Source organism: Mobula hypostoma, chromosome 4, assembly GCF_963921235.1.
Source record: "Mobula hypostoma chromosome 4, sMobHyp1.1, whole genome shotgun sequence".
NCBI classification, from domain to species: domain Eukaryota; kingdom Metazoa; phylum Chordata; class Chondrichthyes; order Myliobatiformes; family Myliobatidae; genus Mobula; species Mobula hypostoma.
This window is the reverse complement of record NC_086100.1, coordinates 96,022,761-96,037,503: the sequence shown is the minus strand read 5'-3', so window position 1 is coordinate 96,037,503 and position 14,743 is coordinate 96,022,761. Positions and strand designations below refer to the sequence as shown.

Sequence of the window (14,743 nt, the reverse complement as noted above, 5' to 3'; positions counted from 1 at the left end):
TTCCTCTTTGCAGGTGGCAGATTTGGGCTGTGCGCAGTGCACACTGCTGTCCCGCTTAAAGTTCTGCCGTTGCATTGAAGATCTTGTTGGAGTGGACGTGGACTTGGAACTTCTGAAGGAAAACATGTAATTTATTTTCAATAAATGCTCTTCATAGTTCCTTGTCCAGAGATGCGGCACATATATTGAAGCTGTAGGATCCTAGGAGACATGGCAGAGTAGATGTTGAGAGATGTTTCCACCAGTGAATTGAATTGACTTTATTACTTACACCCTTCGTATACACGAGGAGTAAAACTCTTTACGTTACGTCTCTGTCTAAATGTGCAATGTGCAATTCATAATAAATATTACGTACAACAGGATAGTCAATATAACATGGAAATACAGTTGCATCAGCATGAATTAAGCAGTCTGATGGCCTGGTGGAAGAAGGTGTCTAGGAGCCTGTTGGTCTTGGCTTTTGTGCTGTGGTACTGTTTACCGGATGGTAGCAGCTGGAACAGTTTGCGGTTGGAGTGACTCGGGTCCCCAATGATCCTACGGCCCTTTTTAAACACCTGTCTTTGTAAATGTCCTGAATAGTGGGAAGTTCACATCTACAGATGCGCTGGGCTGTCCGCACTACTGTCTGTAGAGACCTGCAATTGAGGGAAGTACCTGGCAGTGATGTAGCCAGTATGCTCTCAATTGTTCCCCTGTCGAAAGTTCTTAGGATTTGGGAGCCTATATCAAACTTCTTCAACCGTTTGAGGTGTAAGAGGCACTGTTGTGCCTTTTTCATCACACAGCCGATATGTACAGACCACGTGAGATCCTCGGTGATGTTTATGCCAGGGAACTTAAAAGCTGCTCACACTCTCAACTCCAGATCCATTGACGTCAGTAGGGACTAGCCTGTCTCCATTCCTCCTGTAGTCCACAACTAGCTCCTTTGTTTTTGCGACATTGAGGGAGAGGTTGTTTTCTTGACACCACTGTGTCAGGGTGATGACTTCTTCTCTGTAGGCTGCCTCATTATTATTTGAGATTAAGCCAATCAGTGTAGTACCGTCAGCCAATTTAATTAGCAGATTGGAGCTGTGGGTGGCAACACAGTCGTGGGTATACAGTGAATAAAGGAGAAGGCTTAGTACCCAGCCCTGAGGGGCAGAGGTGAGGGAGCCCACTCTTACCACTGATGATCTGTGCAAAGTCTCTGCTAATTAGAGTGTCACAGTGTGGAGATGGTGGGTTTGGTTCACCAATCCCATGCTGGTTGTCAACCATTATACTAATCTGACACTGATTGTATTTTACTCTTCTTAATCTGATCACACACCTCAGATTCTACCACTAATCTACATGCTAGGGGCAATTTATAGCATCTCGTTAACATATTTAGCATGGCAGCGTGCAACAGGCCCTTTGGGCTATCCTGCCCCTGCAACCCCTGTCAACACAGTTTTAACCCTAACCCTAACCTAACCACTGATGAGGTTGGGTGTGGTGATGGGATCGATTGTGCATAGGATGTAGGGGGGCAGAGATGTCTGTGGTATATGGGAGGAGGAGTTGGTTTGTGTCTGTGGGTGGATGGGAAGGTAGGTCAGGTGTGCACTGGCTGTCTGACCTTATCTGAGGAAGTAAGTTCTTGCCATACAGGGTGAGGAATTTACCAGGTGGGACCTGTGTACAGATTGGACTGGTTGGACACATCTTCATGGAGTATCGAATAATAAAATGGGATCTCATTGAAAAGCAGAAAATTCTAACAGAACTGTGGAAATTAGGTATAAGGGAGATGTCCCTGATGGCTGGTGAGTCCATAACAGCCTCGATTTGGAGAGTAGGCTATTTAGAATTGATTGTGAAGTATTGGTGGAATTCTCTGTCTTGGTCCAACGTTGAGCTTATTCAAGATAGGGACTGTTGGAACTTTTGGGCACAAACAACATGGAAATGAGATTGGGAAGTGGATGTAAGTACAGGGAATTCCTAAAGGTTAACTGAGTTTTTCAATAAATATTTGTTACCATGGGCTTTTCCATTTGAACTTCGCTATTTTAGCACCAGTGCAGATACTGAAATGAGGTTTTCACTTCTACCAGGTATCGTCTCTCGCCCTTGCCCTATGCTTACCTCCACCCCCAGCCCTCTCCACTAACGGTGAGACTGTACCAGGGGTCTGTTGCTGTGAAGGATCCTCGCATGCTGGATTGTGACTTTGTCTCCTGCATTGAATTGTAAGTACTTACTTTACTGTAACAGATTGATTGCAAGAATGTGGTGAGTGTGTATTCGGCTGATTGCTCACATGGTGAATTGTTTGGGGCCTCCTACGTGCAGGAGGCACTCTCTTCTGAATGTGGGCTTTCAAGTGTATGTCTTCTTGTTGTGGCAGGCCCAATTCGTATCTTCCACACTACAAGTTGCACAACCTGTACTGTTACTAACATGACTCAGTAAAAACGGTTAATCATACTGCTCTGTTGTTGTTCTTACCTTGTGCGTACGTAACATTTTGGCGACAAGGATCAAAACATGAATGGCCATTCTACTGCAATCCATTTTGTGCTGTAGCTATGGTGAAACCGATCCCTGGAATTTAGCTGTAATGGAGGAAAACCTTACTGGACTATATTGAACTTCTACCAATTTTAACACCAGTGGCAAAGCTAGAGAAGCAATGAAACTCAAGCTGTTTCGCATGCACTTGAACGAACTCGGGCAGAAATTCAGTAAATTGGTCCATCGGTTAATCAGGGCAGCCAGTTATTTCAGACAACTCTTAAAGAACAAAAACTCATTGAGAAAAGAGCCAGGATTCCCTTCGTTTATTTGGGAATAGTGTGCTGCTTAATTCTCCAGCAGTGAGTCCAGCATGACCTGGGAGGTGGGGATCCTTGATGATGGACACTGTCTTTGTGAAGCATTGCTCTATGAAGATGTCCTGGATACCACTGAGGCCTTTGCCCACGATGGAGCTGACGCAGTTTACAATGCTATGCAGCTTGTTTTGATCCTGTGCAGTAGACCCCTCCCCCCCATACCAAATGGTGATGCAGCCAGTTAAAATGCTCTCCATGGTACATTTGTAGAAATTTGAGAGCGTCTTTGGTGACATACCAGTCACCTCCTTCATACCACTAGTGGTGCTGCCATGTTCTTAGACTTTTAATTCTACCTCTCAGTTATTCTGTTATTGTCACTTTAGCACAGGGGTTGGCAACCTTTTTGCCTCTGTGGGCCGGATTGCGTATTAATGAGCGGACAGTGGGTCAGATAAATGCCATAAAAAAACTTGAAGTATGGGAATTATCCATTTAAATACATCTAGTTATGTTTTGCCTCAAATTAACGAGTAATGCATGCTAGGAAATCATTTGTTCTTAACCAAGGATGCCAATTAGTAATCAAAGAACTCAGTTTAATTGCATCTTATTTCAATTAAGGCATGTTTTGAATCTATTAAAAGTACACAAAGAATCTTTAAGCATAAAATGTGTGAACATTATACATTGAATGGTGGTAAATTAAGTATAATAAAATAAGAAAATTTTAATGCGAACAGTCGATAAATCAATATGAAACTTAATGCTGTTTGTTGCTTGAAAGCTTCTCAATATTGGGTGTCAGACTTGTTGATGCCAAGAGCAAGACATTATCCAGATGGGCATCAGTCAATCTTGTTCTCAAATGGTTCTTGGTGTGCTTCATTTTTTAAAATAATTGCTGACACAGATAAGTGCTGCCAAACGATGATGCCATCTTTTTTGCATGGTGCACTAAGTTAGGATACTTCCCACTTGGATGAATATATTTTCTATAGAAGTCAAGCTGATAGATGCAAATAAAGATTTCTTTTCAAGACAAAGAATATCCACCACTGCCAGTAAACATTCTTTGACAGACTCTCCATCTGTAAAAGGCTTCATCTTTTCTGCAATACATTTTGAGACTTCGTAGCTGGCATGGGTATTTCCTTCATTTACACTGCTTTTCTTGGCAAAAAATGACGTTTGTTTTCCAAAACTAGCCTTCATTCACTCAACTTCATCTTTCCTTGCTTGCCCAGTAAACTTGTTAAAATTTCCATTATGGCGGGTCTCGTAATGTCTCCTGATATTTGCCACCTTCTTCACAGCAACATTTTCTAGGCAAGTGAGACAAACTGGTTTCCCAGCTTGCTCAATGAAGAAGTTATCTAGTGTCCAAGTGTCTTGGAAATTTCGGCAATCAGTGTCTACCTTCCTGCGTTTTGCATTCATTGCCAATGGAATTTTTTCTTCAATTTTATTTCGAAATGCGAGTTATTCAACAAGTATCGTAGGGTAAAAGAGTGCAGTGCAGGTAAACAATGAAGTGCAAGATCATAGCGAGGTAGATTGTGAGGCCAAGAGTCCATCAAATCATACAAGTAGTCAGTTCAAGAGTTTGATAACTCTGGGTTAAAAGTTGGTGGTATGTGATTTTTTTTGTATTATCTGCCCGATGGAAGAGTATTGAGTTTGCTTAGAATAATAGTATAGAAAGCAGAATTGTGTTCCATAAAAATAATCTGATGTAGGTATCTTTACTGTTCAGATGCTCCAGAGGTGAGTGTAGGAACAGGGAGATGGCATCTGCCATAGACCTATTTTGGCAGTAGGCAAATTGCAGTGGGTTGAGATTGTCTGGAAAGCTGGAGTTGATGCGTGCCATGACCAATGTCTTGAAGGACTTCATGATGATAGATTGTAGAGCCACATTAAGATACATTATCTTAGCTTTCTTGGATATTGAGATGACAGTGAAGACATTTTCCCCTACAATTTACCCCATGCTAAACCTGATCTAACCCTATCAGATATTCTCCACCTATTGTGCAATATATGTATACTATATGTTGAAAAAACATGTTTGGATACTGTAGGGAGAGTGCAGAAGAGATTTACAAGGATGTTGCCTAGACTGAAGAGCATGTCTTATGAGAATAAGTTGAGTGAACTTGGCCTTTTCTCCTTGGAGCGATGGAGGATGAGAGATGACCTGGGTGTATAAGATGATGAGAAGCATCGTGTGGATAGCCAAAGGCTCTTTCCCAGGGCTGAAGTGGCTAACACGGCGGGGGGGGGGGCATAGTTCTAAGGTGCTTGGATGTAGATACAAGAGGGATGTCAGAGGTAAGTTTTCACACAGAGTGGTTGGTGTGTGGAATGCACTGCCAGCAAAGATGGTAGAGGCAGAGTACAATAGGGTTTTTTAAGAGACTCTTAGGTAGGTACAAGGAACTTAGAAAAATAGAGGGCTATGCAGTAGGGAAATTGTAGGCAGTTTCTAGGGTAGGTTACATGGTCGGCACAACATTTGGACCGAAGGGCCTGTAATGTGCTGTAGATTTCTGTGTTCTATGTCAGTGGTCCCCAACCACCGGGCTGTGAGGAAACGATATGATTTGGCGATATGAAACGATATGAGTCAGCTGCACCTTTCCTCATTTCCTGTCATGCCCACTGTTGGAATTTGAACGCACACGATGTCATTACCCACGCGTCATCCATGTCAGCGCGGGAAGAAGATCAACTCCTCGAGCTTGCAAATGACGGTGGGCTGAAAAGTATGTTTGACATAACATCTCTGCCGGCATTCTGGATCAAAGTCAAGGCTGAATATCCTGAAATAGCCACGAAAGCACTGAAAATGTTGCTTCCATTTCCAACATCATATTTCTGCGAAGCGGGCTTTTCTTCAATGAATGCAACGAAAACTAAATTGTGGAATAGACTGGACACAAGGAACCCCCTTCGAGTATCGCTGTCTCCCATCACCCCTCAATGGGACCGTCTTGTTGCAGGGAAACAAGCCCAGGGCTCCCACTGATTCAGCGATATTGGTGTGTTGCAATGATTTTATATGTTCATACGAGGAAAATATGCGCTGTGTGTTTAATATTAAATTTGTTAGATAAGCCCTTTTAGAAACGAAATTGAGTGTATTAGCCACTTATAAGTGACTTAGTTGACTTATCACCTATATTCCAGTCGTGATTAACCCCCCCAACGGTCGGCCGGTCCGCAAGAATATTGTCAATATTAAACTGATCCGCGGTGCAAAAAAGGTTGGGGACCCCGTTCTATGTTCTACATTCTTGTTGTCTTGTTTTGCCTCCAGTTTTGACAAATGACCTTCAACCTGAATTATCAACTGTTTCCCCCTCTGCAGGTGCTGCCTGACCTGTTGAGTGTTACCTTTTACCAAATAATGTATAGATTCTAAGGATAAACTTGCAGGGAGAGATTATGCAAATTCTGTGTTTCCTTGGAATTCAGAAGTTTAAAGAGTGATTTGATTCAAAATTTCAAGCAATTAATATTGAGCACTTCAAGTTTGACAACTATTATCAGAACTGTGAAAGAGTTCAGTGGAGTTCCTTGCTGGCTACTAAATATTTCCAGTATTTTCCATTTTCATCTGTCTGTCTGTGGCCTTTAGCATTATCATAGAAAAGGATAGAATCAGAGAGGACAGGAAAATTTTTAATTGGTGAAGAGCAGATTATGAGGCTATAAGGCTAGAACTTGCGGGTGTGAATTGGGATGATGTTTTTGCAGGGAAATGTACTATGGACATGTGGTCGATGTTCAGAGATCTCTTGCAGGATGTTAGGGATAAATTTGTCCCGGTGAGGAAGATAAAAATGGTAGGGTGAAGGAACCATGGGTGACAAGTGAGGTGGAAAATCTAGTCAGGTGGAAGAAGGCAGCATACATGAGGTTTAGGAAACAGGGATCAGACGGGTCTATTGAGGAATATAGGGAAGCAAGAAAGGAGCTTAAGAAGGGGCTGAGAAGAGCAAGAAGGAGGCATGAGAAGGCCTTGGCGAGTAGGGTAAAGGAAAACCCCAAGGCATTCTTCAATTATGTGAAGAAAAAAAGGATGACAGGAGTGAAGGTAGGATAAAGGTGGGAAGATGTTCCTGGAGGCTGTGGAAGTGAGCGAGGTCCTCAATGAATACTTCTCTTCGATATTCACCAATGAGAGGGAACTTGATGATGGTGAGGACAATATGAGTGAGGTTGATGTTCTGGAGCATGTTGATATTAAGGGAGAGGAGTTGTTAAAATACATTAGGATGGATAAGTCCCTGGGGCCTGACGGAATATTCCCAGGCTGCTCCACGAGGTGAGGGAAGAGATTGCTGAGCCTCTGGTTAGGATCTTTATGTCCTCGTTATCCACGGGAATGGTACCGGAGGATTGGAGGGAGGTGAATGTGGTCCCCTTGTTCAAAAAAGGTAGTAGGGATAGTCCGGGTAATTATAGACCAGCGAGCCTTACATCTGTGGTGGGAAAGCTGTTGGAAAAGATTCTTAGAGATAGAATCTCTGGGCATTTAGAGAACCATGGTCTGATCAGGGACAGTCAGCATGGCTTTGCAAAGGGCAGATTGTGTCTAACAAGCCTGATAGAGTTCTTTGAGGAGGTGACCAGGCATATAGATGAGGGTAGTGCAGTGGATGTGGTCTGTATGGATTTTAGTAAGGCATTTGACAAGGTTCCACACGGTAGGCTTATTCAGAAAGTCAGAAGGCATGGGATCCAGGGAAGTTTGGCCAGGTGGATTCAGAATTGGCTTGCCTGCAGAAGGCAGAGGGTCATGGTGGAGGGAGTACATTCAGATTGGAGGATTGTGCCTAGCGGTGTCCCACAAGGTTCTGTTCTGGGACCTCGACTTTTCGTGATATTTATTAACGACCTGGATGTGGGGGCAGAAGGGTGGGTTGGCAAGTTTGCAGACGACACAAAGGTTGGTGGTGTTATAGATAGTGTAGAGGATTGTCAAAGATTGCAGAGACATTGATAGGATGCAGAAGTGGGCTGAGAAGTGGCAGATGGAGTTCAACCCGGAGAAGTGAGAGGTGGTACACTTTGGAAGGACAAACTCCAAGGCAGAGTACAAAGTAAATGGCAGGATACTTAGTAGTGTGGAGGAGCAGAAGGATCTGGGGGTACTTGTCCACAGTTCCCTGAAAGTTGCCTCACAGGTGGATAGGGTAGTTAAGAGAGCTTAAGGGGTGTTAGCTTTCATAAGTTGAGGGATAGAGTTTGAGTCGCGATGTAATGATGCAGCTCCATAAAACTCTGGTTAGGCCACTCTGGAGTACTGTGTCTAGTTCTGGTCACCTCACTATTGGAAGGATGTGGAAGCATTGGAAAGGGTACAGAGGAGATTACCAGGATGCTGCCTGGTTTAGAGAGTATGCATTATGATCAGAGATTAAGAGAGCTAGGGCTTTACTCTTTGGAGAGGAGGAGGATGAGAGGAGACATGACAGAGGTGTACAAGATAATAAGAGGAATAGATAGAGTGGTTAGCCAGCACCTCTTCCCCAGGGCATCACTGCTCAATACAAGAGGACATGGCCTTAAGGTAAGGGGTGGGAAGTTCAAGAGGGATATTAGAGGAAGGTTTTTTACTCGGAGAGTGGTTGGTGCATGGAATGCACTGCCTGAGTCAGTGGTGGAGGCAGATACACTAGTGAAGTTTAAGAGACTATTAGACAGGTATATGGAGGAATTTAAGGTGGGGGCTTATATGGGATGCAGGGTTTAAGGGTCGGCACAACATTGTGGGCCGAAGGGCCTGTACTGTGTTGTACTATTCTATGTTCTATGTTACATCTTGTCTCAAGTTTAATCATTGCTTTAAAAGGTGTCTTCCTTATAGACCATCAGAAAGTTATATTGAGTTATATTCTTTTGGGTATTTCTGTGGAACAGTGCACTGCCCTCAGGTTCTTAAACTGACCTGAAATACCCCAGTACTACCTTGGATTATATATATTTTTCTCTGTCTCTCGTTGCATTGGTGTTATTATGTATAGTTTGTTGTTTAAAGCTAATTATGGCATTTATATACTGTGTATATGAGCCTATGGCAATAAACTTGAACTTGAAATGTTATCTTTTTTTTGGTCTTTATATGAAAATCTGTTTCTTACTCCTTATTCAGAATTGAGCACTTGGACACAGCTGATCTGGCAAAGTTTCCTGAAGTATTGTTTGGTTATATGAACCCAGCAGTGGTGGTAATAACAACTCCCAATGCTGACTTCAACCCCTTGATCCCAGGGTTAGGCCAATTCAGACACCATGACCACAGGTTTGAATGGAGTAGATCGGAATTTCAGGCTTGGTAAGTACACAGGACTGTTCTGCTTGGAACTATTTAAAAACTAGAGTCATAGAGTCATTACATAAGAAAACGGGTGCAGGAGTAGGCCACTCAGCCCCTTAAGCCTTCCTCACCATTCACTATGATCATGGCTGACCTCTAAATAGGATACAGGTCTTGAGCTGAAGCTTCAGATGTTCACTTCCCTCCATAGATGCTGCCTGCACCAGCATTTTGTGTGTTGCCCTAGATTTCCAGCATTTTCCATCTCTCTTATGTCCTCTCCTACTGTCAAATATGTGCAAACTAATTGTGAATCCAAACTGCCATAGTCACCATAAATCAGATGCAACACACACAAAATGCTGGTGAACGCAGCAGGCCAGACAGCATCCATAGGAAGAAGCACAGTCGACGTTTCGGGCCAAGACCCTAATCTTTTGGATCAGCTTATCATTGACCATGTCAATTGCCTTACTACTTTCTCCATTGTTGTGTCACTTCCTCCATCACGTCCCTAGGTAGTTTGTTCCTGATTCCAACCTCCCTCTGGGGAGGGGAAAAAAACCTCTGATCCCTTCTGAACCCCTTAACCCTAAACTTATGCCTTCTAGTGTTGGAAGTCTCTGCCACGGGAAAAGGTTTTGAACAACCTATCATGCCTTGTACATTTCCATCCAAGCCATTGACGTAGATGACAAACAGCAATGGGCATAGCTCTGAACCCTGGGGAACACTGGCCATGAGCCTCTATGACTCTCAATTCCACCATCACTCTCCACTTCTTAGCACCAAGCCAAACAAATGCGTATCTAGTCAGCCAGCTCTCCCTGGATCCTGTACGATCTAACCTTTCACAGCAGCCAACCATGTGGAACCTTACCAGAGGCTTTATTGAAGCCCATGTAAACCACTTCCACTGCACTGCCCTCATCGACCTTCTTGGTTGCTTCTTCAAAAATTTAATTAAATTCAGTAGAAACGCACAAAGCTGTGCTGACTATCCTAATCAACCCCTGTCTTTCCTAATGTTATATCTTATGCCTCAGAATTCGCTCCAGTAGCTTTCCTACCACCAAAGTTAGGCTTACTGGCCTGTAGTTCCTATATTTTTATTTGCAGCTGTACTAAAGGCATGAGATTAGTTCTTGCATCTTGGGAAGACAAATGGAGGTAAGACCTTACAGTAAATGATAGGGCCCTGGGTGTGTTGTAGAACTAGAGGACCTAGGAGTACAAGTACAGGGTTCCTTGAGAGTGGTGTCACTGATAGATTGGTGAAGAAAGTTTTGACATGCTAGCCTTCATCATTCATGGCACTGAGTATAGGAGTTGGGATATTGTGTTACAGGTTTAAGGTGACACTGGTGAAGCACAGTGACAACTTACTGGGAGCAGACAGAACTACTAACTACTCCTTTAATCACACTTTCTGGTGAACAATCACTGCAATCAATAGTCTGTAACCTCCCTTTCCAAGTTGAGCTATTGAACTGCCTTTACGACCTGGCATTTTTGCGGTGTGAACTGAAGTCTCGAAGGTGTAGGATGGTTGAGGCATGGCATGTCTGGGCCAAATCAATTTTTAGTGGGGGGGGTTCTATCGGGTTTCTTTGTTTTGTGGCTGCCCGTAAGGAGACAAATCTCAAAGTTGTATGTAGTATACATGCTTTGATAATGTATGTTGAACTTTGAGGTTTATAAGACATTGGTAAGGCTGCACCTGAATTACTGTGTTTGGTCACTCTGCCATATGAAATAGGTCATTAAGCTAGAAAGAGTGTAAAAAAGATTTACAAAGATATCAGGACTTGGGGCCCTGAATTACAAGGAGAAGCGTAGGAGACTGATGTGTATAACATCTTGAGGGCATAGACAAGGTGAATGCTCACTGCCTTTTTCTCAGGGAAGGAGAACTAAAAACTTGAGGTTTAAGGTGAGAGGAGGGGGATTCCATAGGAACCATAGGGGCATTTTTTCACCCAGAAGGTGGGTATTGTGGAATGAGCTGCCAGATGAAGTGGTTGAGGCATGTCCATTAACAGCATTTAAAAGGCACTTGGACAAAGTAGATGGTTAGGAAAGGTTTCGGGAGATATAGGCCAAACACAGGCAAATAGGACTAGCTTGGATGAGCATGGATCAGTTGGGCAGAAGGGCCAGTTTCTGTGCTGTATGACTCTGTGACTCTGACATCTCTGTACTTCATTATTTGGATACTTGTTGAAAGTTTAAGAAGCTGGGCATAGGAAGTTAAAAGCTGTGTGTTGTGTGGGTAATTGCTAAGATACAGCTGCTTCTCTGTTACAGGTGCCTGAACATTGGCCATAAATATGACTACTCTGTGGAGTTCACTGGTGTAGGTAAAGGTCCTGAGGGTAGTGAAAGTCTGGGATTCTGCACTCAGATAGCAGTCTTCCGGAGGGTGCATCTCAGGACAACCAAAACTGAAATGAAGAACTCTAAGTCACCATACAACCTGGTGAGTGTTCTGGTCAGAAAGGAGTGAATGTCATTAAGAAAGCTGACTGTAACTTCCCAGCCATGATGAGGTCGTGTGCACAGGGATAGATTTTTATTTTATAATGTGATTCTAATTTAATTCTGTGTCAGGCAACTTGCATAGCTTAATCCCAGTAAATGCATAATGTCGTCAGAGGCATTCTGGGCCAGTTAATCACTCTTTCATAACCCATTCCATCCTGTTTCACAATTGCCAGTTGTTTCCAATGCTGCCATTAAGTTCTGCAGTTTTCACACTCTCACCTTTCACTCCTACATCACTCTGCCCTCACCTCCATCTCAAACCAGCCACTCCCACAACACTCATTCTAAACATGGCTCTCCCACTCCCACAACCACTTACGCCCATATCTACCTGCCCCCATTCCCCGTCTCCCCACCCCATGCCCCCTCCGATCCTGGCCTTCGCAGCTCTTTCGGATGTTGTCATTAATTCTCACAGTTATATTGGTGGGAGTTGCTGTGTCTGTGGGTTTCTGCTCCTCCTGAGCCATGACCTGTGGCCCTGGGGGACAGTGGAAGCCTCTGTCCTTGGTTAGTTTTGGCACTCTCGGTGAGGACGCTGCTTTAGAATGGGGAGGATTTGGTCAGTGCTGAGGTGAAACTCCATTCCCACAACGCGTCTGTGTTCTTCCTGAAATCACCAGACCGTTGTAACCTGAACCTGTTAACCAAACAAACGAGCCTCTCCTAAAGCTTGGATTCCTTGAGTGTGCCCAGGGACTGTGCCTGTAAATGTGCTGTGCAGAACAGTGTGATTCTTTGTTGCTCTTTTCTCCCATGATCCAGGTTTATGAAGTTGTTTACCCAAGTTTGAATGATCGGAAAATCTTGCACAATGCTGTCTTGAATGAGGTGATCTTCACTGCAGAATGTGTGAGACGGCGGTTGACTGACAGTGAAACAGACTGGCAGAGTGAATGGAGGATGTGGGGAGCTGACAGCGGGGAATGTGCACCAGACGGGTTTGGCCAGGAGGCCAGCATAATTGGTGGCCAGCTTCACATCCCCTTGCACGCCTTCTTCACCAACCCTAGAGTCCGGCAGCTCAGCGGCTCCATCCAGCAGCTGCAGAAGATACTGCAGGCATCCGACCGAGTGAAGCTCGGTCACGCTGGTACCTCAGTCCTGTATCCAGCTGCGGCCGACAGCAGTGACAACTGATCAGTGGAAGGAGCCCAGAATGTCACCAAAATAGATCCTCAGGTCAGATTCCACCATCTTTGTTTGTTCCAGGAAGTCATTGGGAAAAGACTAGGAAATAAAGGATCAGGGGTCGTATCACCAGCTTCCACTGACAGTTTAGTTTCCAGTTTCTATAGGGCAGGTGTGTTGTCACGATCTTGCTCTAACAGAGCTGTTCATTCAAGGGGCTGTTTTATCTGAAGACCAATCGGTCATTTATAGTAGGTGAACCAATACCTCAGCATTAATGGGGGTCGACACTAGATGATAGAGGAGGTGAAATTTCAGTAAAGTTTATTATCTACAAGGACTTGGAACAGTACAGCACAGGAACATGCCCTTCAGCCCATATTGTCAATTTAAACTACACATCTTCCTGCATATGATCCACATCTCTCCATTCTTTGCCTATCCAAATACCATTCATGCACTGCTATTGCATCAGTTTCTACCTCCTTCACTGACACCCTCTGTTCTCTGTGTTTAAAAAAAAAACACATCTCCTGTGAACTTTCCTCGGTTGCGTATGGAATCACATGGAACAACAGGTCCATCAATTCATTGCGTCCATGCTGACCACTGAGTACCTGAGTACTAATCCCATTCATTGGCAGTTGCTATGTAACCTTCTATGCCTTGGTGATTCTAGTGCTTGCCCAGATTAATGTCCCTACCCTCTCAGGCCGAGTGTTCCAAATTTCAACTTCTTCAGATCTCCTCTCAATCTCCCACTTACCCTAAACCTAAGCCCTCTAGTTTTAAAAAAAATACATCTGCTAAGAGAAGATGATTCCTACTCTGTACCTTATCCACATCCTCACAATTTTGTGTATCTCAGAATCAGAATCAGGTTTATTATCACCGGCATGTGATGTGAAATTTGTTAACTTCGCAGCAGCAGTTCAATGCAATGCATGATAATATAGGAAAAAAAGATAAATGAAATTAAGAAAATAATATATAAATAAGTAAATTAATTACAATAAACATATATTGAATAGATTTAAAAACGTGCAAAAAAACAGAAATACTGTATATTAAAAAAGTGAGGCAGTGTCCAAGGGTTCAATGTTCATTTAGGAATCGGATGGCAGAGGGGAAGAAGTGGTTCCTGAATCGCTGAGTGTGAGTCTTCAGGCTTCTGTAACTCCTACCTGATGGTACCAGTGAGAAAAGGGCATGCCCTGGGTGTTGGAGATGCTTAATAATGGACACTGCCTTTCTGAGACACTGCTCCCTGAAGATATCCTGGGTACTTTGTAGGTTGGTACCCAAGATGGAGCTGACTAGATTTACAACCTTCTGCAGCTTCTTTTGGTACTGAGCAGTAGCCCCTCCCTCCATACCAGACAGTGATTCAGCCTGTCAGAATACTCTCCATGGTACATCTATAGAAGTTTTTGGCATGTATTTGTTGACATGCCAAATCTCTTCAAACTCCTAATGAAGTATAGCCGCTGTCTTGCCTTCTTTATAGCTACATCGATATGTTGGGACCAGGTTAGATCCTTAGAGATCTTGACACCCATGAACTTGAAACTGCTCACTCTCTCCACTTCTGATCCCCCTAAGAGGATTGGTATGTGTTCCTTCGTCTTACCCTTCCTGAAGTCCACAATCAGTCTTTCATCTTATTGATGTTGAGTGCCAGGTTGTTTCTGCGGCACCATTCCACTAGTTGGCATATCTCACTCCTGTACACCCTCTTGTCACCATCTGAGATTCCACAAACAATGGTTGTATCGTCAGCAAATTTATAGTTGGTATTTGAGCTATGCCTAGCCACACAGTCATGTGTATAGAGAGTGTAGAGCTGTGGGCTTAAGTACACACCCCTGAGGTGCACCAGGGTTGATCATCAGCGAGGAGGATATGTTATCACCAATCCGCAAGATTGTGG

At 43.7% G+C, this 14,743-nt stretch overlaps 1 protein-coding gene across 5 annotated transcripts in view; it reads left to right on the top strand.

Annotated features, from left to right (window-relative positions):
* Positions 1 to 14,743, top strand: part of henmt1 (HEN methyltransferase 1) — a 46,789-nt gene that overhangs the window by 12,732 nt on the left and 19,314 nt on the right. For all 5 annotated transcript variants that reach the window (XM_063046197.1, XM_063046196.1, XM_063046198.1 and 2 more), the window contains 5 exons: positions 14 to 126; positions 2,091 to 2,225; positions 8,974 to 9,156; positions 11,446 to 11,617; positions 12,448 to 12,864. In XM_063046197.1, coding sequence (XP_062902267.1) covers positions 14 to 126; positions 2,091 to 2,225; positions 8,974 to 9,156; positions 11,446 to 11,617; positions 12,448 to 12,822 — 978 coding nt within the window. In that variant the 3' untranslated portion in view covers positions 12,823 to 12,864. The remainder of the gene's footprint in view (positions 1 to 13; positions 127 to 2,090; positions 2,226 to 8,973; positions 9,157 to 11,445; positions 11,618 to 12,447; positions 12,865 to 14,743) is intronic.